Source organism: Hemiscyllium ocellatum, chromosome 35 (assembly GCF_020745735.1).
Source record: "Hemiscyllium ocellatum isolate sHemOce1 chromosome 35, sHemOce1.pat.X.cur, whole genome shotgun sequence".
Classification (NCBI taxonomy): Eukaryota; Metazoa; Chordata; class Chondrichthyes; order Orectolobiformes; family Hemiscylliidae; genus Hemiscyllium; species Hemiscyllium ocellatum.
Genome location: NC_083435.1, coordinates 8,709,100 through 8,736,750, shown reverse-complemented (window position 1 = coordinate 8,736,750; position 27,651 = coordinate 8,709,100). Strand labels below are relative to the sequence as shown.

General features: G+C 44.3%; 1 protein-coding gene across 9 annotated transcripts in view; it reads right to left on the bottom strand.

Annotated features, from left to right (window-relative positions):
• LOC132832503 (butyrophilin subfamily 1 member A1-like) overlaps positions 1 to 17,346 on the bottom strand; it is a 63,642-nt gene extending 46,296 nt beyond the window's left edge. The window contains exons 1-5 of one of the 9 annotated variants that reach the window (XM_060850564.1): positions 17,226 to 17,346; positions 12,752 to 12,931; positions 9,225 to 9,412; positions 5,940 to 6,042; positions 1,754 to 1,841 (exon numbers count right to left, since the gene is read on the bottom strand). In XM_060850564.1, the coding sequence (XP_060706547.1) occupies positions 1,754 to 1,841 (88 nt within the window). In that variant the 5' untranslated portion in view covers positions 5,940 to 6,042; positions 9,225 to 9,412; positions 12,752 to 12,931; positions 17,226 to 17,346. Of the gene's footprint in view, positions 1 to 1,753; positions 1,857 to 5,939; positions 6,043 to 9,224; positions 9,413 to 12,337; positions 12,710 to 12,751; positions 12,932 to 17,225 lie in introns of those variants that run through there. The other 8 variants (XM_060850567.1, XM_060850566.1, XM_060850572.1 and 5 more) reach the window with 8 other exon arrangements.
• Positions 17,347 to 27,651: the final 10,305 nt, after the last annotated feature.

Below are 27,651 nucleotides of genomic sequence, written 5' to 3'. Positions count from 1 at the left end.
CGAAACGTCGAATTCTCTATTCCTGAGATGCTGCCTGGCCTGCTGTGCTTTGACCAGCAACACATTTGCAGCTGTGATCTCCAGCATCTGCAGACCTCATTTTTTACTCGAAGAGATTAACCTAGCAGATCCGGCAGCATTTGTGGAGACAGGAAAACAGAATTAATGTTTTGACTCTGACAGGACTCTTCTTCAGATGTTCTGAACTCAAAACATTAACTTTGTTTCTCTCTCCACAGCTGCTGCCAGACCTGCTGGGTTTCTCCAGCAATTTCAGTTTTTGATTCCTCAGTTTATCCCTTTATTACTCAACAACAAGCCTCTGTGTGTACACTTCAATTTTGTTCATTGTTTCAAATAAAAGCATTTGTTTATATCATATGGAAGTGTCCCAGGGCAGAAAATGTTACCCATATTAGACAGATTACAGCAGACAGCCAAGAGCATGTTCAAGGAAGCAAATTCTGAGAAAGGTTTTTAAAGGGTAAAGCAAGGTAGTGAGTCAGGGAGATTGAACAGGAATTACAGAGATTAAGGCCTAGGTAGGTGAAGGTATTGCCACCAATTATAAAGCAGTTTAATTTGGGAATACCAAACAGAGCAGAATCAGATTAGTACAGACCTCCCAAAAGGTTGTGAGCAGTATTCCCTTTAACATGCACAGTAACAAGAATGTGTCCAAAAGCAAAATACTGGCCCCTTTAAATTAGTACTCACGCATGGCCACACACTTCAAAAAATTACCTGTACACCTATAAATACATTAGGAGGAATGTTGGGTGTGAATGGGAGAGATTGCAGAAATATAAAGGAATAAAGGTATTTGAAATTATGGCAAATCTTAACCTGGAAACAGTGCACAAATCTGATGAAAAGGGACTAATTTCTGACACTGGAGTCCCACTGTTGTACTTCAGCAATGATTTCAGCTGAAGCTTTAGTGAATACTGAGAGTATTATGTTGTTGGGCATGTCACCTTTTTGATGAGATATTAATCAAAGTGTCGTGTGCCTGTTCCTGTGGGAGTGAAGGCTCCCACAACACTATTTACAGATGTTTAAAAATATTTTCCAATGTTGCAGCAACATTCCTCAATCATTAAATACCTTGAACAAGTTATTTGGTTATTTAACTTATTTCCCATTTGCATGACTTTACTCTGTACAAATTCCTTTCATTGTTAAATTTGGTTTTTACTTGCAGAGAAAATGTGCTTATCCAACACAATGTATATTTAGCAATGAGCCACACTGGCCAGATTCTGGCAGAAACCCAAACGCCAGGTCAAGGAACTTCTCACAGAAATAAAGAGGGGATGAAATTTTCAAACTGTTTCTTTGAAAAATTCTTTATTGTGTTCATGAGTTTACATAAACTGGACAGAAATGGGGAATTAGGACAATAAGAAAGGGCTGGTGCAATTTTCTCAATTTTCTGAGTGGTAGCAATAATGAGAAGAAAGAAAAACCACTAATTATAGAAATCTGAAACAAAAAAATGCTGGAAAAACACAGCAGGACATCAGTATCTACGAAGAGAAAAGCTAAGATCAGGTTTAGGGTGTATCTGTACACCCTTTTCCATGGTCTTCTCTGGGAACTTGCTCAACATCAAGTTGTGCAATTAGATGCTGCTGAATGCAACTGGAACAGATTGAATGATGCCATCAAGTGACATGGTGAAGATGGTGAATAAACGCCTGTTCCAAAATGAAGTGTCAGAAATACGTGCAGTAACAATTCGATTACTTACCTGACAGCACAGTGTGAAAACCAAACAGTAACAGACAACTGAAGACTCTTCCTTGCATTATTGGAAATGACTGATTGAAGTATCTCATCTGAAAAGAAAAGTCCTCAACATATTTTTTAAAGAGTTATATTAGTTACAGAACAGAAATGTAAACATAGTGAGCCACATCATCTTAAGGTGATACTGTATTTATCACTATTGACAAAGTATACAGGCTAAGTGTTGGGATTATAATAGTTAGGTGACTGCTTTTGCATAGACTGAATGGGCTGAAGTGTCTATTTCTGTGCTGTAGCCCTCTATAACTCTATGGTAGCAGTAATCATCATGTTCTTAATGTTTTGGGCCTTTCCTGATGGATTTTCTGATATCAGCTGCATTAACAAATGCTCAGCTCAGGGATCCAGGAGATAACTGACAAAGAGGAGCAGCAGAGAGAGAACTGACCCCTTTTACAACATTAGCACCTGCTAAGAGTTTAAAGGTCTCCACATTTCAATGGTGACACTGGGTGGGTGCATCACTGGTTGGTAGGGTAGTATATGAGAGAGAAAGTTGGTGAGCGGGTAACTGAGTGAGTGAGTGGGGTGTGAGAGGGTAATTGGTTTAGAAAGTTGGGGTGTTGGGGGTGTAGACAGGTCAAGGGGTGTGCTGTTGGTTTGAACAATGATGGGCTGGGTTGAACTGTTCACTAAAGGGTTACATTGAAGGGTAAACTGCATAACAATTCTCAGATCTGATTATGTGTTGTAGACATCATCCAAGTCTCTGACACGGAGGTCAGTGAGGGTTCCAGGCAGCACAAATCAGCTCATCAGACACTGAAATGTCCTGGGAATTACATGGTGTGTGTGTAAGTCAGGGCTGTCTCAGGCCCAACATACACCAGCAATATTAATCATTAACAATCCCAATAATGGAAGATCTGGCCCATTCTTTCCATTCTGCTATAGACACTTGGTGCTGAATTTTCATTCTGATTTTGGATTCTCAACTTCAGCCCATCCATCTGGAATTTCGGTCTCTCAGAGCTGGGTACAGTCTGGGGTGAGGGCTACTGACAGCGGAGGTGGATGGATGTTGAGGTCAGCAGGTCAGAAGCTTCACCTCCATTTACTGGGACAGGAGCCCCAGTTCAGTTCCTGTTTGTATAGCTCTTTAAACTCATCATTCAACCACCATGTCTCCTCCATAACTCCCCATGTCTCCTCCATTACTCCCCATGTCTCCTCCATAACTCCCCATGTCAATCTACATGTTCCACTTGCAACTATAATCTCTTCCCTAGAACCATTCTGGAAAATCTTCCCTGCACGCTCTCCCGTACCCCCCACATCCGTTCTAAGGTGTGGTGCCAGAACTGAACACGGATCTCTAAATGTGATCAACCAGCAGAGCTTTCAGACAGTCCAGCATGACTTCCCTGCTTCTGTACAAAATCCCTCTGTTTATGACGCCCAAACATCGGGTAAAATGGCAGCCTCTGACACCCAGCCTCTGAAGCACAGATGGCAGTTGGGGGAGATGCCAGTGGCTGGAGCAGGGAATACCGGTGACCTGAAGCTGGGATACTGGTGACCAGCAGCCAGAAGCAGGGATCCCAGCAATTAGCGGCTCAGTGTGGAGTGTGGCGGCAGCCAGGGGTCAGACTACATGGAGGCCCCCTGCACTGACCTGCTGTGGACAGCTTTCGCAGACAGACTGTGATGTTTGTCCTTTTGCTTCTTGTTTTTCTGAGCTATGGTTATACGGTGTGTAGCTGTAATGTAACGATTTTTCTTCATTTCTCTATTATGTAGCTAAGGATTGTACCTAGGTACCTTAGTACCTAAGATGGCCCTCGAGGTGGTGACTTATAAACTTTTCACCACACTCATCCGAGTATATAACAATAAATCTAATTCAATTCATCTCCAATGTTTTGCTTACATTCTTACTTTCTCCTGACATGCTACCACCTTCAAAGAACTGATGAGACGAGCAATTAGGCTTGGGCCACCTCCCACAAATGTATACATTTTATAAATGCTTTTGCACTACATGATCCTCTGTCCCCACACAATGTGTGTCATTAAGTCTGTTGTCCCTCTCTATATTATCACCTCACACGTCTCTGTGTAAGTCCCATCTTTCACATGTCAGCCTGCTCCAGAGACTATACATGTCCTGTTTTAATTGATTTGCATAATCTTCACTATTTGTAACCGCCAGAGTTTGGTAACATCAGCGAATTTTGATATATTTTTATTCTGAACTGCAATATCCAAGTTATTGAGTGGTTTTATCACTGACCCTTGGGGAACACCACTTGTTTCCCAACCTCCAGTCAATTTTGTAATTACGTTGATACAGATCTTTCTATTCCATGAACCACAACATTGTGACCCAGCGTGAATATCCATCCCATCTCCTTCATCAACCTTCTCTGTTACTTCAGCCACAATAAACATCAATGAAACAAGGATGATCTACCAGTTAGAAATCCTTGATGGCTGTCCTTAATGAACTGAAAGTTCTCTAAGTGACTATGATTTTTCCCTGATTATTTCCTCTTGAACCATACCTACCATTGACATTAAACTAACTGGGCTGTAGTTACACAGAACATAGAACATTACAGTATAGTACAGGCCCATTTGGCCCTTGATGTTGCACCGACCTGTGGAACCAGTCTGAAGCCTATCTAATCTACACTATTCCATTTTCATCCACATGTTTATCCAATGGCCATTTCAATGTCCTTAAAGTTGACGGGTCTACAACTGCTGCAGGCAGTGTATTCCACACTCCTAGTAGTCTCTGAGTAAGGAAACTACCTCTGACATCTGTCCAATATCTATCACCCCTCAATTTAAAGCTATGTCCTCTCTTGCCAGCCATCTCTATCCAAGGATAAAGACTCTCACTGTCCACCCTATCTCACCCTCTAATTATCTTATACAGCGACACAGTGGCTCAGTGGTTAGCACTGCTGCCTCACAGAACCAGGGTCCCAGGTTCAATTCCAGCCTCGGGCAACTGTCTGTGTAGAGTTTGCATGTTCTCCCTGTGTCTGCCTCGGTTTCCTCTGGGTGTTACGGTTTCCTCCCACAATCTAAAGATGTGCGGGCCAGGTGAATTGGCCATGCTAAATTTCTTGTAGTGTTAGGTGCATTAGTTAGAGGGAAAATGGGTTACTATTCAGAGGGTCAGTGTGGACCAGTTGGTCCAAAGGGCCTGTTTCCACACTGTAGAGAATCTAATCTAATCTCAATTAAGTCACCTCTCAACCTTCTCTATAACAAAAACAGCCTCAAGTCCCTCAGCCTTCCCTCCAGACCAAACACCATCCTAGTAAATCTCCTCTGAACACTTTCCAAAGCGTCCGCATCCTTCCTATAATGTGGTGACCAGAATTGTCCGCAAAACTCCAAGTGCGGCCACACCAGACTCATATACAATCCGAAATTCAGTTCCTCTACTGATAAAAGCTAACACCCTGTATGCCTTCTTAACCACCCTGTCAACCTGGATGGCAACTTTCAGGGATCTTTGCACATAACCACAGATCTCTCTGCTCATCTACACGATCAAGAATCTTACCATGATTCTAGTATTCTTTATTCCTGTTGCTCCTTCCAAAGTGAATCACCTCACACTTTTCTGCATTAAATTCCATTTGCCACCTCTCAGCCCAGCTCTGCAACTTATCTACATCCCTCTGTAACCTGCAACATCCTTCAGCATTATCCATAATTCCAACGACCTTAGTGTCACCCGCAAATTTGCTAACTCATTCGTCTACACCCTCATCAAGGCTATTTATAAAAATGACAAACAGCAGTGGATCCAAAACAGTACACCACTAGGAACTGAATTCTAGGGTCAACATTTCCCATCAGCTACCACCCTCTGTCTTCTTTCAGCTAGCCTGCTTTTGATCCAAACCGCTAAATCATCCTCAATCCCTTGGCTCCGTATTTTGTGCAATAGCCTAACGTGGGGAACCTTATCAAATGCCTTACTGAAATCCATACACACCACTTCAACTGCTTTATCCTCATCCACCTGTTTGGTCACCATCTCAAAGAACTCAATAAGTTTTGTGAGGCACGACCTACCCATGTTAACTATCCCTAATCAACTTATTCCTCTCTAGATGATTATAAGTCATAAATCTTATAACCTTTTCAAACACTTTACTCACAATTGAAGTAAGACTCACTGGTCTATAATCCCCAGGGTTGTCTCTACTCCACTTCTTGAACAAGGGGACAACATTTGCTAATTCCAGTCTTCTGGCACTATTCCTGTAGACAAATGACAACATAAAGATCAAAGCCAAAGCTCTGCAATCTCCTCCCTGGCTTCCTAGAGAATCCTAAGATAAATCCCATCTGTCCCAGAGGACTTATCTATTTTCACACTTTCCAGAATTGCTAACACCTCGTCCTTGTGAACCTCAATCCCGTCTCGTCTAGTAGCCTGTATCTCAGTATTCTCCTCGACAACATTGTCTTTTTCCAGTGTGAATACTGACAAAAAATATTCATTGAGCGCTTCCCCATCTCCTCAGACTCCAGGCACAATTTCCCACTACTATCCTTGATTGGCCCTAATCTTTCTCTCGTCATTCTTTTATTCCTGATATATCTGTGGAAAGCTTCAGGGTTTGCCTTGATCCTATCTACCAAAGACTTCTCATGTCCCCTCCTGGCTCTTCTTAGCTCTCTCTTTAGGTCTTTCCTGGCTAACCTGTAACTTCAAGTGCCCGAACTGAGCCTTCACATCTTATCCTAACATAAGCCTTCTTCTTTCTCTTGACAAGAGGTTCAACTTCTTTCATAAACCATGGCTCCCTCGCTCGGCCACACAGTAGCTGTTCTTTGAATAAGCTCCACATTTCAATTATGTCCATCTCCTGCAGTTTCCTTCCCCATCCTATGCATCCTAACTCTTGTCTAATCACATCTTAATTGCCTTTCCCCCAACAATAGCTCTTGCCCTCTGGTACATACCTAGTCCTTTCCATCGCAAAAGTAAACATAACCAAATTGTGGTCACTATCACCAAAGTGCTCACCTACCTCCAAATCTAACACCTGGCCAGGTTCATTACCCAGTACCAAATCTAATGTGGCCTTGCTCCTTGTTGGCCTGTCTACATACTGTGTCAGGAAACCATCCTGCACACACTGGACAAAAACTAACCCATCTAAAGTACTCAAACTATAGTACTTCCAGTCAATACTTGGAAAGTTAACGTCATCCCATAACAACTACCCTGTCACTCTCGCTCCTATCCAGAATTATCTTTGCTATCCTATCCACTACATCTCTGGAAACTATTCGGAGGCCTATGGACAACTCCCAACAGGGTGACCTCGCCTTTCCTGTTTCTTATCTCAGCCCATACCACCTCAGCAGACGAGTCCTCAAACGTCCTTTTTAACCACCGCAGCATTGTCCTTGACTAACAAGGCCACACCTATCCCTCTTTTACCATCTTCTCTGTTCTTATTGAAACATCAAAATCCTAGAACCTGCAATAACCATTCCTGTCCCTGCTCTACCCATGTCTCAGAAACAGCCATAACATCGAAGCCTCAGGTACTATCCCATGCTGCAAGTTCACCCACCTTATTCTGGATGCTCCTGGCATTGAAGTAGACACAGTTTAGACCACCTTCTTGCTTGCCGGTGAACTCTTGCAACCCTCATTTCTGACCTCACTACTCTCAACCTCCTGGACACTGGAGCTACTATTTAGGTTCCCATCCCCCTGCTGAATTAGTTTAAAGCCTCCCAAAGAGCATTAGCAAATATACCCTCCCCCGGGATATTGGTACTCCTCTGGTTCAGGTGTAGACCATCCTGTTTGTAGAACCCAGAATGAGCCCAAATTATTCAGGTATACAAAACTCTCCCTCCTGTACCATCCCTGTAGTCTCATGTTCAACTCCTCTCTCTCTCTATTCTTCGCTTCGCTAGCACATGGCACGGACAACAAACCAGAGATAACAACTGTTTGTTCTAGCACTAAGCTTCCACCCTAGCTCCCTGAATTTCTGCCTTAAATCCCCATCTCTTTTCCAACCTATGTCGTTAGTACCTATGTGGACCCCAACTTGGGGCTGCCCCCCCTTCCCTTTAACGACCCTGAAAACATGATCCGAGACATCGTGGAGCCTGGCACCTGGCAGGCAACACACCAATCGTGAGGCTCTCTCGTTCCCACAGAACCTCCTATCTGTCCCCCTAACTATGGAGTCCCCAGTGACTAGTTCTCTGCTCACCTTAACCCTTCCCTTCCGAGCAATAGGGACAGGCTCTGTGCCAGAGACCTGTTCCCCATGGCTTACCCATGGTAAGTCGCCCCCCCCCCCCACCTCAACATTATCCAAAACGGTTTACTTGTTAATGAGGGCAACGGCTAGATGGGTTCCCGGCACTGCCTGCCAGTTCCCTTCCGTCTCCTGACTGTCTTCTCACCATTTCTTGCATAAGCATTTCCCATTGTCATTGACCAGTTCTCTAGCACCTATTCTTGAACTTGGGAGACTAGATATTTTGACCAGCTCTCTTCTATTGCCATTCAGAAGATGGAAGTACAGTGCTGATGTCACTGGACTAGTGTTCCTCAGCTTGGGGAGTTTGGATGAAGAGGAGATGAAGGGAGGATAAGATGGCAGTGAACTCAAATTGTGGCAAAAACCAAGTTGGATCATAACGTCCTTTAGGGAAGGAAATCTGCTGTCCTCACCCAGACCTGCCAACATGTGACTCCAGACTCATAGCAATGTGGATGACTCTACACTGCTGTCTCAAATAGGCTAACATGTCACTCAGTTCAAGGACAATTAGGGATGGGTAATAACACTGGCTTTGCCCATAGCTCCTACATCTCAATGGAAGAATTCCTCCAGTGTGAAACCAGGCCAATCAGCTCAACAAGTCCACACCAACTCTCCGGGCAGCATTCTACCCAGACTCACCCTTCTACTCTGTCACTGTAACCCTGCATTTTCCATGGCTAATCACCTAACCTGCACATCCCTGGACACTACAGGCAATTTAGCATGAACAATCCATCTGGCCTGCACATCTTTGGACAGTGGGAGGAAACCAGAGCACCTGGAGGAAACCCATGCAGCGTTTGCAAACTCCAATCACCCGAGGCTGGAATTGAACCCAGGTCCCTGGCGATGTAAGGTAGCAGTGCTGACCGCTGAGCCACCATGTCATATTTCATTCAAGAATAAAAGTGAACAACTTCACTTGCTTTAGCAACCTGCTATTTCAACTGGGATGTAACCCTTTAGAAAAAAATAATTCCCATAAAAATAATGAAGTGCGCACTTTCAGCCAAGTTTGAAAAGGCTCTATCACATAACGTCATGGAGAATATTCCTACTTGTCCTTATTTATGTCGCTTAGAAAGTGTGTCTTTTTCTAAGTTATTCTCAATTAAGCCAAGAAGAATGAAAACTTACTTTTGGCTTCAGAAAGTCAGACGATTCCTCATTGAGATATTTTTCACAAACACTGCAGAGGAGCTCGGATCAGGAAGTACATCCAGGAACTTTCATTATCGTGTTAAACTGCAGGAAGAGAGTCTGGGAGAGAGGGACTGAGGAGATTGGATGAAGAGGAGATTGAGGGAGGATCGGATGGAAGTGAGCTCAGAGGACAGAGAACATGATGAATGAATAAATATGTTGCACACTTTTTAAAAACTATTTATGAGATGAAGGCATTGCAAGTTAGGCCAGCATTTATTGTCCATCCCTAATTGCCTGAGGGGCACTGATGAGTCAACCATATTGCTGTGGGTCTGGAGTCACAGGTAAGCCAGACCATGTAAGGATGACAGTTTTGGGATGATGCTGCTCATTTAACACGACTATGTTGTCATTGGGTGTTTTTCAGAGAATGAATTAAAAGATTAATTGTGGTGCTGGAAAAGCACAGCAGTTCAGGCAGCATCCGAGCATTTCGGGCATTCGGAATATTCCTAATGAAGGGCTTTTGCCCTAAACGTCGATTTTCCTGCTCCTCGGATGCTGCCTGGACTGCTGTGCTTTTCCAGCACCACTCGAATCTAGAATCTGGTTTCCAGCATCTGCAGTCATTGTTTTTCCCTTGTGCGTTAAAAGACACAGGTTCTGACAAATCTGGGTTTTGAAGTGTTTGAGGGCCAATTTAATTATAACTAACAGATACTGCCTCAGGAAAACGGCTTGTAAGTTTTAAAAAAAACTTGTACAATGAAAGTGGAGAAGCCAATTCTCCCAGCTCAGCTTTTCTCTGGTTTGGTTGGTCTGTCTATTCACTGAAAGCCGTCAGAAGGTTGTGAAGCTGCTAGACCCAAGAGACGCAGGTCCATGCTGACCCTCCCTCTCTCTCTCTGGCTTCTCTCCTGGAAGACCCTGCGTTTGATTTTACCTTTTGTGCCAAAGGGTGTTTATGGGGATTGTTGCAAGTATTTGGAACAGCCATCATTAAGTTGGGATGATCTATTGGGTTTTCAGAGAGGTTAAGTTATTCAGTATTCTGGTCTCTTTTGTTGGTGTTTCACTCGGTAATCTTGTAAATAAATTCTGTTTTGTTTAAAACTAAGTAGTTGGGCCAGCTGCTTCCCTCCTGGAATATCCTCGTCACATCTGCTTAAAACAACTCGCAAATTTAGAGTCCAGGATACTGTCTTGAAATATTTTGAGGCAAGTCTGGCCTGGTACATAAGAATTTCCATCCCAAAATGATATGAATGAAGACAGGACATCCACCAGGATGTTGCCTGGACAGCAGTGATTCAGCGAGAAAGATAGTCTGGAGAGATTGGGCGTTGTTTTCCCAAAGCAGAAAAAGGTGAGGGGGAAATCTGATTGAAGAGTTAAAAATTCTAAGGGGCACAGACTGGGTAGCTAGGGTAAAACTTTTCCCCCTTTTACAGGTTTTAAGGGTAAGAGGAGGTGGTTTAGAGGAGATTTGAAGGTTTTGTTGACCCAGACAGTTGTGGGTACCTGGAACTCACTGCTTCAAAGGAGCAGGGAACATCTGACATTTCAGAACAATTTAGATGTGGACTTAAAATATCATAACAGACCAGGCTACAGGCCAAGTGCTGGAAAACGGAATCAAAATCGGCCTAGACTTAATTGGCCAAAGGCCTGTTTCTGTGCTGTAAAACCTTCTAACTCCAGTTGGAATTGAGATTTTTAAATTATCAATGACGAGAAAATAAAAACCTCACTCTGTCCGGTAATATCTGTGGAAACAGAAGGAAAGTTAATATTTCAGGGTGATTGGATCTCTGCTCAGAAAGTTGGGAGGTTGTTTGGTGCAGAGACTGAGGAAGGAAAAGAGTGGATGTCCCTCAATGAGAAAATTACCTGGAAGGGTGGGAAAGAATGAAGTTTTAAATGAGAAATGAGATGCTCAGTGGGAGAGAGAGGACCTGAGGAACAGAGGGTCAGGAAAAGGTATGAGTTGGTGAAAAGGCCAAACTGCGTGGAACAGCCTCGATGAGGCTTGTGTTGGAAATACAGTCAGACATGGGGGATTCATTCAGGGGGAGCCTGTCATCACAGCACAGACAGGTCTCTATCAAGGGCAGACATTGATTCAATTTTCAATGATGGATGGCATTCACAAGTAATTTTCTGACATCGTCAATGATAGAACAGACAGCCAAGTTACACATTGAATTTAAGACAGCGGATTATGAGCTGATGTATTTAAACAGGAAGAACAGGGTTATAATGTCAATATAATGTCACAATTCTGTAGAGTGAGCTGGAACAGGGCCCAGTGTGAGGTTTTATGTCGATTAATCTCTGATGGTGACTAGACACATTGAGAGAGCAGTCAGAAAATTACAGGGGCTCTTGGGTCTTCAGAACGGAGATATTGAGAGTGAAAGCAGGGAATAGATTGTAAATCAATTCAGTCAAAATCGATTCAGTCAAAGTGGCATCTGAAGAACCATCTGAAAGGTGTAGAAAGATGTGCAGAGATTTTCAGAATAAGCTGAAAGCAGCGGAGGGAGTGGAGAGGGATTGATGGATTGAGGGAGTGAGAGAGCTCTACAGTTTCGGCCCCAGGGACCTGGAGTCACTGCTGTCGATGGAGGAGACAGAAAACTGGAAAGGGGAAAGAATGGAATCGGAGAATGGACTCAGCACAAGAGAAACTCTTCAATTAAAGTTTATTTCCGGAAAGGAAAATGAAGCGTCACAACTATCTCCAGGATTGAATTATTTCTCTCTAAATAAAAACCCCAGTGGGTCATGTTCTGTCTCATGGCCCTCACTATGTTCCTCCTTTTTACTTCCGTCTCCCTTTCCAGTCTCTGTGTTTGACCCTGAGACTTTAATGTTGCAGATTGCCTCTCCCTCCTGTTCCCTTATACTGACAGGAGCCAGCTCCAGGCTCTGTTCAGCTGATCAGGGACATTGGAGAAAGTTCTCACCTTTTCCCGGGACAATTCCCAGCGGCTCCCCGTTCAATGCCTTGGATTTGATTGGGATCTTTCAGCGGGAATAATATCCACCCGATCCCACCGGGAATGACCCCTTCCTGAAATTAAAGAGGATTTGGGACTCACCTCTTACTTTCCCACAATCTGACAGAACACTTTCCACCTTTTCCCGACAGATGTGTAAAAAGTAAAGACGTTCACAACAGCAGCCCCTCCCTGAAAACAATTACTTTCGTTTTTGACTGAATTCACTCTTTGGTTTTGCTGCCTCCTTCGGCCCAATGTGTAACTGCAGGGAAATTGCTTCATAAACTGTAATCCATAGATTAATAATGTTAATAAAAGTAATCAACACCAGGTTATAGTCCAACAGGTTTATCAGGTGGTTGTGAGGAAACACCTGATGAAGGAGCGTCGCTCCGAAAGCTAGTGCTTTCAATTACATCTGTTGGACTATAACCTGGTGTTGTGTGATTTTTAACTTTGTACATTCCAGTCCAACACCGGCGTCTCCAAATCATGAATAAAATTAATGGTCACCTCAATAAATGTCTTCAGTTGATGAAATGAAGTCTGTGTAAATATATTTCACAGTGGGACCAGAATTATTTTCCAGGCTACACTTCGAACTCCAGTCTCTGACAGCTCTGAGGGGTCTGTATCGGGGCAGAGTTTGAGAACCACCTGTCACACCGCAGCATTGAATCTCAAATACTAAACCTGTAAGAGAAATTCACATCCTCACAATACTCTGTGTGAAGGGGTTTCTCTCACTTGGTTATAAATCTCTTGTCTTTAATCTGACAGCACTTGGTTGCTCAGCCATTGGAAACACTTGCTGCCTCTCCACACACCACGCCGAAAGATGAGTAACATTAAAACGTTAGCAAACAGTGCAAAGATAGAATGGGCTTGACACTGACCTATCAGGAATGTACCTTTGATTTGGACATCTTATGGATATCCAATTCCTCTACACCTCCATCCGCCATGACCAGAGCTTCCAAGCCCTCCGTTTCTTCCTCTCCCGATGTTCCCAATAGTACCCTTCCACCGACACTCTCATTCATCTGGCCGAACTGGTCCTCACCCTTAACAATTTCTCCTTCGAATCCTCCCACATCCTCCAGACCAAAGGGGTAGCCATGGGCACCGCATGGATCCCAGCTATGCCTGTCTCTTTGTCGGCTATGTAGAACAGTCCATCTTCTGTAGTAACACCGGCACCACTCCCCACCTCTTCCTCCGCTCCACTGATGACTGCATCGGCACCACTTTTTGCTCCCACGAGGAGGCTGAGCAATTCATCAACTTCACCAAAACAGTCCACCCCAACCTTAAATTCACCTGGACCATCTCTGACACCTCCATCCCCGTCCTGGACCTCTCCATCTCCATCAATGATGACCGACTTGACACCAACATTTTTTACAAACCAGATCTTCCCACCCTACCTCCTGCAAAAATGCTATCCCGTCTTCCCAATTCCTCCGCCTCTGTCGTATCTGCTCCCAAGAGGACCAATTCCACGACAGAACACACCAGATGGCCTCCTTCTTTAGAGACTGCAATTTCCCTTCCCATGTGGTTAAAGATGACCTCCAATGCATCTCGTCCTCTCCCGCACGTCTGCGCTCAAACCCCACCCCTCCAACCGCAACAAGGACAGAACCCTCCCAGTGCTCACCTACCACCCCACCAACCTTCGCTAAACCGCATCATCCGCCAACATGTCCACCACACCCAAACGGACCCCACCACCAAGAATATATTTCCCTCCCACACCTTTCTGCAAAGACTATTACCTCTGTCACCACCTGGTCAGGTCCATGCCCCACAACAACCCACCCTCCCATCCTGGCACCTTCCCCTGCCACCGCAGGAATTGCAAAACCTGCGCCCAAACCTCCTCCCTCACCTCCATCCTAGGCCCCAAAGGAGCCTTCCACATCCATCAAAGTGTCACCTGCACATCCACCAATGTCATTTCTTGTATCCGTTGCTCCCAATGCGGTCTCCTCTGCACTGGGGAGACTGGACGCCTTCTTGCCGAGAGCTTTAGGGAACATTTCCAGGACACCCGCACTAATCAACCCCACCGCCCTGTGCCCCAACATTTCAACTCACCCTCCCACTCTGCCGAGACATGCAGGTCCTGGGCCTCCTCCACTGCCACTCCTTCACTACCCGACGCCTGGAGGAAGAACGCCTCATCTTCCACCTCGGAACCCTTTAACCCCATGGCAGCAATGTGGACTTCACCAGTTTCCTCATTTCCCCACCCCCCACCTCACCCCAGTTCCAACCTACCGCTCAGCATCATCCTCATGACCTGTCCTACCTGCCTATCTTCCTTCCCACTTATCCGCTCCAACCTCCCCTCTGATCTATCATCTTCATCCCCACCTCCATCCACCCATTGTACTCTTTGCTACATTCTCCCCATCTCCACCTCCCTCCCATTTATCTCTCCACGTCGGAGGCTCCCTGCCTTCATTCCTGATGAAGGGCTTTTGCCCAAAACATCGATTTTTCTGCTCATTGGATGCTGCCTGACCTGCTGTGCTTTGCCAGTGCCACACTCTTGACTCTGATCTCCAGCATCTGCAGTCCTCACTTTCTCCTATGGATATCACTGGCGAGTGATTAAATGTCAGCCTGACTTGTCTCTTTCTTGAAAGGTTGGTAAAGGTTTAACAGAACTGAGGGGCTGGTGAGATAAGCCGTTCTCAAACGTTTGACGGTGAAAGCCCTGTTTTCAAATGAAACTACCACATCCCCCTCCCCCAAATTAGACTTGTCATCACATGGAAGTACTGCTTATGAAGAATGTTTTACTAATGATTTTAATAAAACCAATATTTGCATTTCCTTACAGAGATCACTCTAGTGTTTGTCCCTTAGGAACACCAGAGAAAGTTAGATCAGTGAGAGGTCCATGGGGTAAGCGACCACTGACCGCACTCAGTAAAAGATTTTGTTGTGTCGTCAGACAGAAACAGAAAAGTGAGTGTTTTTACTTGAATACATTTTGCACTAAGCAGAAAAATTACACATTTCAATTTGGTAACAAACTGCAAGTGAATTAACAAACAGTTTAAACATATTGATTTTTTTCTGGGATAGTAATTAAAAAGTAGGTGGGAAGTTTTCATAATATGAGGTTTATGTATAAACTACTTTATATTACTAAAGCTTCATGTTGAGTAATTCTTCTAAATGTGAAATGTAATTGTCATAGAGTCATACAGTGCCCATTGCGCATTGAGTCTGTACTGACCTATTGACATGAATCTCTTTATCCATTGGCCCATAGGTTTGAACATTATGACATTTCAAACACTCATCTGCATACCTTTAATGATTGTGAGGTATTCTCCCCCCAGACCCTCCCAGACCACACACTCCAGATTCTCACCATCCACTGACTAATATTTTTTCTCCAATCTCCTGTCCTTTACCTTAATATTGTGTCCCTTTGTTCTTGACCCTTCAACAAGGAGACCAGCTGCTTCCCACCCACCCTGTCTATGCCCACACTAAGTCCTCAATCAGGTCCACCTTCAGCTTTCTCTGCTCGAAAGAAAACAACCCAAGCTTATCCAGCACACCCCAAAGGTAAAAGGCTTCAAACTGGACAACATCCTGGTGAATCCCCTCTGTACCTGCCTCCAGTGAAATCATCTCCTGTAGTGAGGTGAACAAAACTCCACATAGTACTCCAACTGTGGCCTGACCAAAGGTTTTACAGCTCCAACATAACCCCCCTGACATTAACTGATAAAGGCAATGGCCCATATCCTTCTAAATATCCTGTTAACTTGTACTGCCACCTTTAAGGATCTGTGGGATAAGCATCCAAAGATCCCTCTGTTCCTCTGAGCTTCCTAGTCTCCTGTCATTCATTGAGAAATGCCTTATCCTGTTACGTTTTCTAGCGCACCACCTCATTTGATCTGCCATTCTGACCAACCCACCTTTATCTTCCTCGAAGCTCAAATCTTCTTCCTCACTATTCACCACCCAGCCAATCCCTGTGCCATGTGCAAACTTACTGATTACAAACCCTCCCCCCCCCCACCACATTCTCTTCCAAAACTGATGGATGACAGGGGTCTTGTTCACAAGCGATCTCTGACATCCTGGGTGAGAAAGTAGGCAGACAAGTGACAGACTGAGTTGAAGCAGAGGATTATGAGGTGATGTGTCTTAACAGAAGGAGGAAAGATGTACAATGTTGACTTAATATTATAATTCTATCGACAGGAACAGAGGGGCCTGGTGGGAGGGTCATGTGGTTGAATCTTTGATGGTGACAGGTCATATTGAGAGAACAGTCAGCAAAGCAGAGCGGCTCTTGGGCTTCAGAAAGGGAGACATTGAGAGTGAAAGCAGGGAATAGAATGTAAATCATTTCAGTAAAATCTTCGGTAAAGTGATAGTTTTTCAGAACTCCCTGAAAGGAGCAGAGACCATTGGAAGGATTGAGACAGTGAAATCCGGAGTTTAGGACCCAGGCACCTGGAGTCACTGCTGTCGATGGTGAGGACAGAAAACCGGAAAGGGGAAAGAATGGAATCGGAGAATGGACTCAGCACAAGAGAAACTCTTGAATTAATATTTATTTCAAGAAATGAAGCGTCACAACTATCTCCAGGATTGAATTATTTCTCTCTAAATAAAAACCCCAGTGGGTCATGTTCTGTCTCGTGGCCCTCACTATGTTCCTCCTTTTTACTTCCGTCTCCCTTTCCAGTCTCTGTGTTTGACCCTGAGACTTTAATGTTGCAGATTGCCTCTCCCTCCTGTTCCCTTATACTGACAGGAGCCAGCTCCAGGCTCTGTTCAGCTGGTCAGGGACATTGGAGAAAGTTCTCACCTTTTCCCGGGACAATCCCCAGCGGCTCCCCGTTCAACTCCTTGGATTTGATTGGGATCTTTCAGCGGGAATAATATCCACCCGATCCCACCGGGAATGACCCCTTACTGAAATTAAAGAGGATTTGGGACTCACCTCTTACTTTCCCACAATCTGACAGAACATTTTCCACCTTTTCCCGACAAATGTGTAAAAAGTAAAGACGTTCACAACAGCAGCCCCTCCCTGAAAACAATTACTTTCGTGTTTGACTGAATTCACTCTTTGGGTTTTGCTGCCTCCTTCGGCCCAATGTGTAACTGCAGGGAAATTGCTTCATAAACTGTAATCCATAGAAGATTAATAAAGTTAATAAAATTAATGATCGCCTCAAGCCATGCCTTTCACTGATGAAGAGAAACCTGTGTGAATTATTTCATGGTGGGATCGGGATTATTTTCCAGGTTACACTTTGAATTCTGTTAGAGACCAAAAAAAGCTGCAGATGCTGGAATCCAAACTCGAGAGGCAGGAGGCTGGAAGAACACAGCAAGCCAGGCAGCTTCAGGAGGTGGAGAAGTCAACGTTTCAGGTATAACCCTTCACCCACCCCCAGTCCTGAAGAAGGGTTAGGTGGCTAGAATAATTCAGCAGGTCTGGCAGTATCTCTCATCTGTGGGCAGAAAGCAGGGATGCTGTCAGACCTGCTGAGTTATTCCAGCCGTTTCTGTTTTAGATTCCGTTGGGTGGAATGGCCACCTGGGAGTTCACTTCCAGCATCAAAGAGTTTATTGGAATTACACGGGTGGGAGGAGACCCTCTGACAACCCAGAGGGCTCTCCAGTTAACAGAGGAAATTTTATTTAAATCCCATTTTCATACTTACAGTCCAATCAGTTCATTATTAATTACATCTACATCCAGTCAATAATTCACGTGACTGTGTGATCTATGATGAGTAACCCTGGGGACAGCTTCAAAATTTCTCATGCTCTCACAGTGTTTATGAGACCCCCCATCTTTATCCTTGGATTTCCTACAATGTCTTCAATCAACCCACATTCCAGTGTCTGCTATGTTTTACATCTGTGATTCAATTCTTCATAATGAGGATATGGAGACTGCTCTTCACTGTCTAAGATTGACTTTCTCACATAATTATTGTCATCGAGTCATAGGATCATAGAGATGTACAGCACGAAAACAGAACCTTCGGTCTAACTCGTCCATGCTGACCTGATATCCTAACCTAATCTCATCCCGTTTGCCAGGACTTGGCCCATATCCCTCTAATCCCTTCCTATTCATATCCATCCAGATGCCTTTTAAATGTTGTAATTGTACCAGTCTCAGAGGAAACCTTCTTGGCTGTCACTACACCTCCAAACTGGGTATTATCTGAAAACATACTAACCATACCTTCTAAGTTCACATCCAAATTATGTATATAAGTGACAAAAAGCATTGGACCAAGTACATATCTGTGTGACACTGGTCAAAGGCCTTCAGTCTGAAATTCTTCATGAAATCTCTCATGGTTTTAATTTTTTTGTGCATGTAAATCTACAATGACTTCAGAATCTACACTGATGGTTATTTGAAGAATTTAGTATCTACTATTGCAATGGATTGACTAATTGAAAATTCACTAAGTTAATGCAGAATTTTTATGCGATGTTCTCATCTAAGTATCATGTGTGAGCCTGGTGTACAGTCTCAATTCTGTTATCTTGGGAGCTACAGGACTGCTACCGTTGTTCCAACTTATGCTGACTATATTCAGTAAATAATTTCCCAAAACTCCCGAAGACCACAGTCAGCCATGTTTTACTGCTTTTGCCAAGGGCAACTGTTGGCCATCTTGTGCTGCTCAGTCATGGACAGCCCTAACATTTCTGATGTTCAACATCCATAGTTCTTTGAATTCCCACCTTTGACTGCTCTGAGGGATCAGTCTTGGGGTAGAGTTTGAGAACCACCTGTTATTTCATAACATTGAAATTCAGTCACCAAACCTGTAAGAGAAATCCAAAATCTCAAAACACTCTGAGTGAAAGGGTTTCTCTCACTTGGTCTAAATCTTTTGTCTTTAATCTTACAGCACATGAGTCTTAGGCTATTGGGAACACTTGCTGCCTCTCCATAAACTGCACTGAAAGGTGAGGAACATTAGAAAGTTAGCAAACGGTGCAAAGATAGAATGGGCTCGACACTGAGCTACCGCCCATCCTAATCAGGAATGTATCTTTGATTTGCTGTTTCCTGCCCTATCACACACTTTATCCTTGAGCACGGATATCACTGGCAAGTGATCTGCTGTCAGCCAGACTTGGCCCTTCTTGAAACATTGGTAAAGTTTTGACAGAACAGAGGGGCTGGTTAGACAAGTAGTTCTCAAACTTCTTGGGTAGAAAGCCCTATTTTCAAACCAATCAGTAATCACTGACCACCCAAACTACCCACCACCCAACCCCCACTGCCTCCCACCTCCGAACTGCACCGAACTTAGAATTGTCATAAGGTGGAATGTTTCAATCATTGGATGATAAGAAATAGGAACATGGGCAGGCCATTCTGCCCCTCAGGCCTGCTGCACCATTCAACAGGATCATGACTGATCTGACATTCCCAACATCCACTTTACTGCCCTTTCCCCAGAACCTTTCACTCCCCGACTAAATGAGAACCAAAATATCTCTCAGCTTTTTTAAAAAATCCTGTTTCCTGACAGATATCTCTGAGAGAGTTATTAATGTTTGTCCTGCCCAATCCACACTCAGAAAATATATTATCATTTAGAGGAGCCGGTGTTGGACTGGGGTGGACAAAGTTAAAAATCACACAACACCAGGTTACAGTCCAACAGGTTTATTTGGAAGCACTAGCTTTCGGAGCGCTGCTCCTTCATCAGGTACTGGATGATGAAGAACCATCTGATCAAGGAGCAGCGCTCCGAAAGCTAGTGCTTCCAAATAAACCTGTTGGACTATAACCTGGTATTGTGAGATTTTTAACAGATATAAGAGAGTAGATAACATGGAAACAGTTTGATTATTGGGACAATGATTAGTATTATCAGAGAGGAATAACAAATAAAATTATTTTCCTTGCAACATTTTTACTCTATGTAGAGTAATTAAAAATTCCAATTTGTAACTAACCTCAGGAGAATTAACAAGAATATGGCACAGAGCAGGTCTGGATTTATTAATTTATGAGGACAATATTTGTAATAGCAGGTGAGAGAGTTGTGTGTCATTTTAAACTTATAGATTAACTATTTTATGTAACTCCCCTTCACTGCCAGGACAGGTTACCTGAAGGGGCTGGGAATATAGTTCAGAGGGACTGGGGCAGGAGCATATCACCAAACTGAGGCAGAAACTGGGGTTTTGGGAACTCCTGCTCCCTCTCCATTGAAGGTAAAAGCCGGATCATCAGGTGGGACACACTCTCTCTGTTGTTGCATGTGGCACAGGTCTTTCTCATTCCCAAAACTTCACTGTTTCAGTCACCCGAGCCATCGTCCACTTCATTTGGGGGTCTTAGATGGACCATTCCTGCAGGGCACTATGCACAACACTCTGGATTTATGGGGAAGAATCTACCCAATATCACCTTCATCCTGATGGTCCCTTTGTGTGCGGCTGCATCAAGCTGTGTGTAAACACTCAGTACACAAACACCAATTGTCAGTCCGTACTGAGGGTCTCCCTGTCCCCGGGGTTGTGAAGGATGGGCCTGGTCTCGCTGCTGCGGAACTCCCCAAGTATTTGGACCGTTCCCTATCACCATCCCTGATGGACACATTCATGAAGGAAAACACCTTTGACCACATGTCCACCAGGAAATGGTCAGCACGTGGTGTCCTTGAGAACCTATGGGAAAAGGAGAGGGTAGATCCTGTCGCGTGGTTCCCTGGGCAGACTGTCAAAGCCATTTGGCAGAATGCGTCACCACCAGAACGTTCCAACAAGCACCAGGACATGGCTTGGCTGGTGGTGAGAAGGGCACTGCCTATGAGATCCTTCATGTACCCCCGCCAGTCTGTGCCATCGCACACTGCCCTCGAAGTGGCTGCAAAGGGGTAGAGACTGTCACCCATCTCCTTCTGGAATGGTTTGTCCTGAGCAGCTCCGTATTGCGGGACTCTGTGCTGTACGGGCTGTTCCCCAGGACACACACCGAGACAAACATCAACTGCACCTGGAGGACCATCAACTCAGTGAAAGGTGTTCTTTGGTCTGACCGAAACCTGTTGGTCTTCCAGAACAGGGAGCTGACCCTGACCGAGTGTTACAGACGGGTACAGTCCAAGGTGCAGGACTATGGGCTGAGGGACACACTAAGGCCTGGGGCAGCTGCTGCCAAGACCCAGTGGGGAAAGACCACTGTCTAAGGGTTTTGTGCTGAAGGGAAATGACAGTGCATTCAGTTATTGGACCCTCATGGTGTCTCAAATGCATTTAAATGTTGTCTGGTTCAAGTAAGAGATGGATAGAGTCAAACTCCAATGTTTGTTTGTTTCCTTGATCTGCTGCTGTCCAGAACCAAACTGTGTTGGTGATAATGTATATAAATATAAGGATTTTTTTCAATGAATAAAGTATATTTCTGAAATTCACAGAAAATTCTGCCTACGATGTGTAATCAATCTGCCCGACCACCTTCAATGTTTGGTGTACACAGAGACACAAGCCCCTCAGCACATACAGCCCTGTTGGAATTGTATGTTTATTTTATATTCTCTCCCTCTCTCTCTCTCTTCACAGAACTTAGGCTTTTTGTACAGAAGAAAATGGTTCCATTCAGAGGCAACAAAAATATTAAGAGTTTCAGATAATGAAATATAGAAATATTGAAAATAGGAAAAAAATTATCTGGACAACTGATAAAAGCAAATTACTGCGGATGCTGGAATCTGAAACCAAAAGAGAAAATGCTGGAAAATCTCAGCAGGTCTGGCAGCATCTGTAAGGAGAGAAAACAGCTGACGATTCCAGTCTAACTGGCACGTTGTCAAAGCTTTGTCAAAGGGTCAGTTAGCCTCAAAACATCAGCTGTTTTCTCTCCTTACAGATGCTGCCAGACCTGCTGAGATTTTCCAGCATTTTCTCTTTTGGGATCTGGACAACTGAGCCTGTGCCATGATTCAGTGACCTGGGATGATTTTCTGTCTCACCTCCATATTCCCACTGTCACTCCAAACCCCTCCCTGCATTCAGTATCCAGGTTCAGTCTATTTCTTTGTAAAATGTATTCACTGACTTGGCCTCCACAGTCCTTTGTGATAGAGAATTTCACAAGTTCACCATTAACTGAGTGACAACATTTCCCTTCATCTCAGCTGTAATTGGTTGATTGTGGATCCTTTTTATTAGATTCTAGCAATCAATGAAACCACTATGTCCATGGCCACCTCCAATGTACCCTGGGATGGTGATTATCAGGTCCTGGAGAATTACCAGCTTCCTGTCCCATTATTTCTACACTGCCACCTCTCCTTCAATCCCTCCCTCTCAGTAGACCCCTGGATCCTCAGCTTTTGTGAGAAGTTCTTTGTGTCTTCCTCCATGAGGACAGAACTAAAGCAGTTGTTTCATTGCACTGCCATCTCCTGTTCTCCATTATCCATTCTCCCTGTTCAGACTGTTCGCACCTATGTCTGCCTTCACTCACCTTTTCCTTTCCAACCGTTAGAAAAGCTTCAACAGTTCCCTTCTATACTTCTGGAAGGTTTAGCCTCATAGTCCCTCCCCTCATCATTAACTCCTTTATCCTCCTTTGCTGAAATCTAACATGTTCCAGATCCTGGACCTTGCTTCGATGTTATGGACCAGGCCAGAACCCCCCAAAGTATTTGAAGAAGGTAACCCAGACCCCAGACTCTAACTTTTATTTTTTGTGAAGGCAGATGTGAAGTGGATATTACAGCAGTGATGCAGCCGCTCAAATCACTCAGCTTTAAACAAAACTGGGTTTAATTAAACTCCATAGATGAAACATGAACAAAAGAAAACAGAATTTAGAACAGCTTCATTTATTTTTTACAAACCCACCGACTCCCACAGCTACCTAGATTACACCTCTTCCCACCCTATCTCTTGCAAAAATGCCATCCCGTATTCCCAATTCCTCCGCATCCGCCGTATCTGCTCCCAGGAGGACCAGTTCCACCATAGAACACACCAGATGGCCTCCTTCTTTAGAGACTGCAACTTCCCTTCCCACATGGTTAAAGATGCCCTCCAACGCATCTCGTCCACATCCCGCACCTCTGCCCTCAGACCACACCCCTCCAACCGTAACAAGGACAGAAAGCCCCTGGTGCTCACCTTCCACCCTACCAACCTTCGCATAAACCAAATCATCCACTGACATTTCCGCCACCTCCGAAAAGACCCCACCACCAGGGATATATTTCCCTCCCCACCCCTTTCCGCCTTCTGCAAAGACTGTTCCCTCTGTGACTACCTGGTCAGGTCCATGCCCCCCTACAACCCGCCCTCCCATCCGGGCACTTTCCCCTGCCACCGCAGGAACTGTAAAACCTGTGCCCACACCTCCCTCACCTCTATCCAAGGCCCTAAAGGAGCCTTCCACATCCATCAAAGTTTTACCTGCACATCCACTAATATCATTTATTGTATCCGTTGCTCCTGATGCGGTCTCCTCTACATTGGGGAGACTGGGCACCTCCTAGCAGAGCGCTTTAGGGAACATCTCTGAGACACCTGCACCAATCAACCACACTGCCCCGTGGCCCAATATTTCAACTCCCCCTCCCACTCTGCCGAGGACATGGAGGCCCTGGGCCTCCTTCACCGCCGCTCCCTCACCACTAGATGCCTGTAGGAAGAACGCCTCATCTTCCGCCTTGGAACCCCAGGGCATCAATGTGGACTTCAACAGCTTCCTCTTTTCCCCTTCCCCCATCTCATCCTAGTTTCAAACTTCCAGCTCAGCACTGTCTCCATGACGTGTCCGGACTTGTCCGACCTGCCTAGCTCCTTTTCCAGCTATCCACTCCACCCTCTCCTCCCTGACCTATCACCTTCATCTCCTCCCCCACTCACCCATTGTACACTATGCTACTCTCTCCCCACCCCTACCCTCCTCTAGCTTATCTCTCCATGCTTCCAGCTCACTGCCTTTATTCCTGATGAAGGGCTTTTGCTCGAAACGTCGATTTCGCTGCTTGTTGGATGCTGCCTGAACTGCTGTGCTCTTCCAGCACCACTGATCCAGAATCATTTATTGGAAAACCCAACCAACCCAATATCGGAGCTTAACAAAACCATTCTAATCCCTGCAACATCCCATAAACACACTCCTTGACAAAAATACAAACACAGGTTCTTACAGGCAGGAGAGATTTCAGACAGAAATATCAGACAAGGCTTCTGTTGAAGCAGGGAACTTTGTTACACTGGAGCTGCTTCTCTCGGTCCTCAGCAGGTTTTTTGACCAACCGCTAAAACTAAACCAAACTAGAAACAAAATATGAATGGGAGAACTGGCCACTCCCCTGCCATTGCTTAAAGTCACCATTTCCAGACAAATCAGCACCTCTGCCTTTACAACCTCTCTTGAAATAAAAACAAGGATCACATAACCTTGTTAAAGAGGCAGCATCGTCACAACTATTTCAAGTAAATCTATACAACTGCTACTGGGATCTAATGTTAGCTTTAATTTATTTTCCAGGCACTATTGGGACATTTTACCTGCTGTGTTTTTGTAGCAGAAAGAAATGTATAACTGTTGTAATGAATGTCTTTGTTCCTTAGAAAGTAACCTTTGCCTATTCACTGTTTTAAAGGCAAATGAAGCAGGGCAGGTGATGGTGACAGAAAGAAGGTGATTTTGATGATTGGTAGGATATTTACTTTGAAACTCTGCTCAAGTTTCAATTGGACCCAGTGCATGCAGTCAGTCTCATTCAGAGGAGAAGGAACAGAATTAGATTGAGTCTGATGCACATTGAAGGCAATGATTGATCTTTTTAATGATTAACAGCGGAAGTTTTAATTCATTCAACAGTACATGTTGGACCAGCAACTTCACAGATGTAGCAGTGAGAATGAGTAAGGAGGTGGTGAAGTGGAATGGGCTGTGCTCAGTTTTCACCAGGAACTAGATTCATGATTTCAATGATATTGGGATGACACAGCAAGTGAATTCCCAATTTTCTGTCCTTCCCCATTACTTTGTGTTACTGTATTCCTCCGCAAGACTGTATATTTTAAAAGACCAAAGCATTTAGATCACTCTAAACCTGTGAATTATTTCTTTCATCTCCAATGAACTGTTTCCAGTTCAATTTTTAAATCCCGGTTGGGGAACAAATGGTGCAATACTACCACTTGCTGGCATTAAGCGGAATTGCAAGTAATAATTTCCCATAAACGATTTTTTTTAACGTGGTACAATATTGCCATCAGCTGGCCAGAAATGGAAGTGCAGCCCTATAATTTTGCTCCATCACTCCAGGGTCATTAGACCCGAAACATTAACTCTGTTTTCTCTCCAGAGATGCTGTCAGACTTGCTGAGATTTTCCAGCCATTTCTACTTTTGTGTCTGATTTCCAGTATCCACAGTTCCTTGAGGTTGTTTTTTCTTGTGGAAGGAAATTATTCTCTTGCTCAGTTTCTCTTGCGTCTTGTTTAATTTTGTATTTCCAGCATTTAAGAACTTTTAAATAGAGTACAGTATCTACATCGACTAATCATGCCTTTCAATAACACAGTGGGCTGACTGGCCTAATTCTGCCCCTATACCGTGTGATAAAACCTACAATGCACATTGCAATAGTTATTTAAAATTAGTCAAACAACGAAATGAATAAGGTCAACAAGACGACAGATGGTCCTCTACCGCCATCAAGTGGTCCAAATCGGTGCTGCACAGGGAAATAAATTTGTGAAGCTCCGATTTCAGCCAGGAGGTGGCAGTCCTGCTCCATGCAAAATCATAGATTTGCGTTTAAAATGTTCTTTATTCATCTATTTTAATAAACATCAATTAATAATAACCCTGAAAAACTATAATAAGCTCAATTGTGAATAAGGCAGTGATATTGCCTCTGAGATAGTAATTAAAATGATCTGAAGAAGAGTCAATGGACCCAAAACGTTAACTCTGCTTTCTCTCCACAGTTACTGCCAAACTTGCTAAGCTTCTTCAGCAATTTCTATTTTTGTTGTAAAATGAAGTTGAGTGGTTGCGTTGATATTCTGTTTCTCTCCCTAGAAATCCTGTCAGGCTTATTGAGAATTCCCAGCACTGAGAGTTTTATTTTGTAATTTGCAGTCTGATAACTGCACTGGAATAGGAAAACATGTTGCTGTAGTTTCACCAAACGCCATTAGGTGGCTCAGCTGCACTATTTTTCGTAGCAAATCCCAATTTATTCTGGCAATACCATTTGTCACCACGTGGTGGTGATATTGTACCGCCTAATTTTCATTCTCACTTTATTCCCGCAGAACTGCCAGCTCGATATTCCAGGGTATAAGATCTTCGAGGAATACTGCTGCGGGGGGAGGGGGTGCAAGAATAGAGGCAAAAGATGTTGGAAATGAGGAGATGGTGTCGCAGTGTGGAACATCAGGCAGCAGGGATGGATGATATCTCAGAAGGTTTCTAAAATGAAGTCATATGGGTGAAAGTTAAACCAAAAACAGGGACAATCACTTTGCTGGGAATGTCCCACAGAGCCCGAGAACATTCGGGGAAAGATAGAAAGACACGTATGTTGCTAAATCTCAGGGAAGTGTAAAGATAATAGGATATTAATGTGAGGGGGATTACAATGTACCCAATGTAAGTTGGAATAAACAAAGTGTGAAAGACTTCAAGAGGCAGAAATCTTCAAATGTATTCAGGAAAGATTTGTCAGGCTGGATTGTAGAAAGTAGAAAGGGACAGGGTGAGTCTAACAGCATTTAACCCCCTAGTATTAGCCATGAGCAATGCTGGGGTCGGTTCACTCAGGTGGCTGAATGGCAAGTTTGACACAGAATGACACCAAACAGCGTGAGTTTAATTCCTGTGTCCAGCTAAAACCCGCCATTTCAACCTCACTCTGAGATGAGGTGACCCTCAGGTCAAACTCACCATCCACCCACGCCCCTCCCCCCTTAAATGAGGGAACACTGGGAATGCCATTGGGTTGGTAATCCAGACCCTCAGGATAATGTTCACAGCATAAATAGGTGGAAAGTTAAATCAGGAGAATGATGCAGAGGTCTATAACCAAGTCAGTGATTGGGCGAGAGCCTGGCAGATGGAATGTCCTGAGGAAAACGTGAGAGGATATATCTTGGCCAGAAGGTTAGAAGCTGAATTTTATTGAAATTAAAGTAAGACGTCAGAAAACCGCAGCATTGGGGAACTTGTGTGGAAACAGGCCATTTGGCCCAACAAGTCCACACCGACCCTCTGAAGAGTAACCCACCCAGACCCATTTCCCTCTGACTAATGTACCTCATACTATGGGCAATTTAGCACAGCCAATCCACCTGACCTGCACAAGTTTGGACCATGGAAGGAAACCGGAGCACCCGGGGAAAACCCGG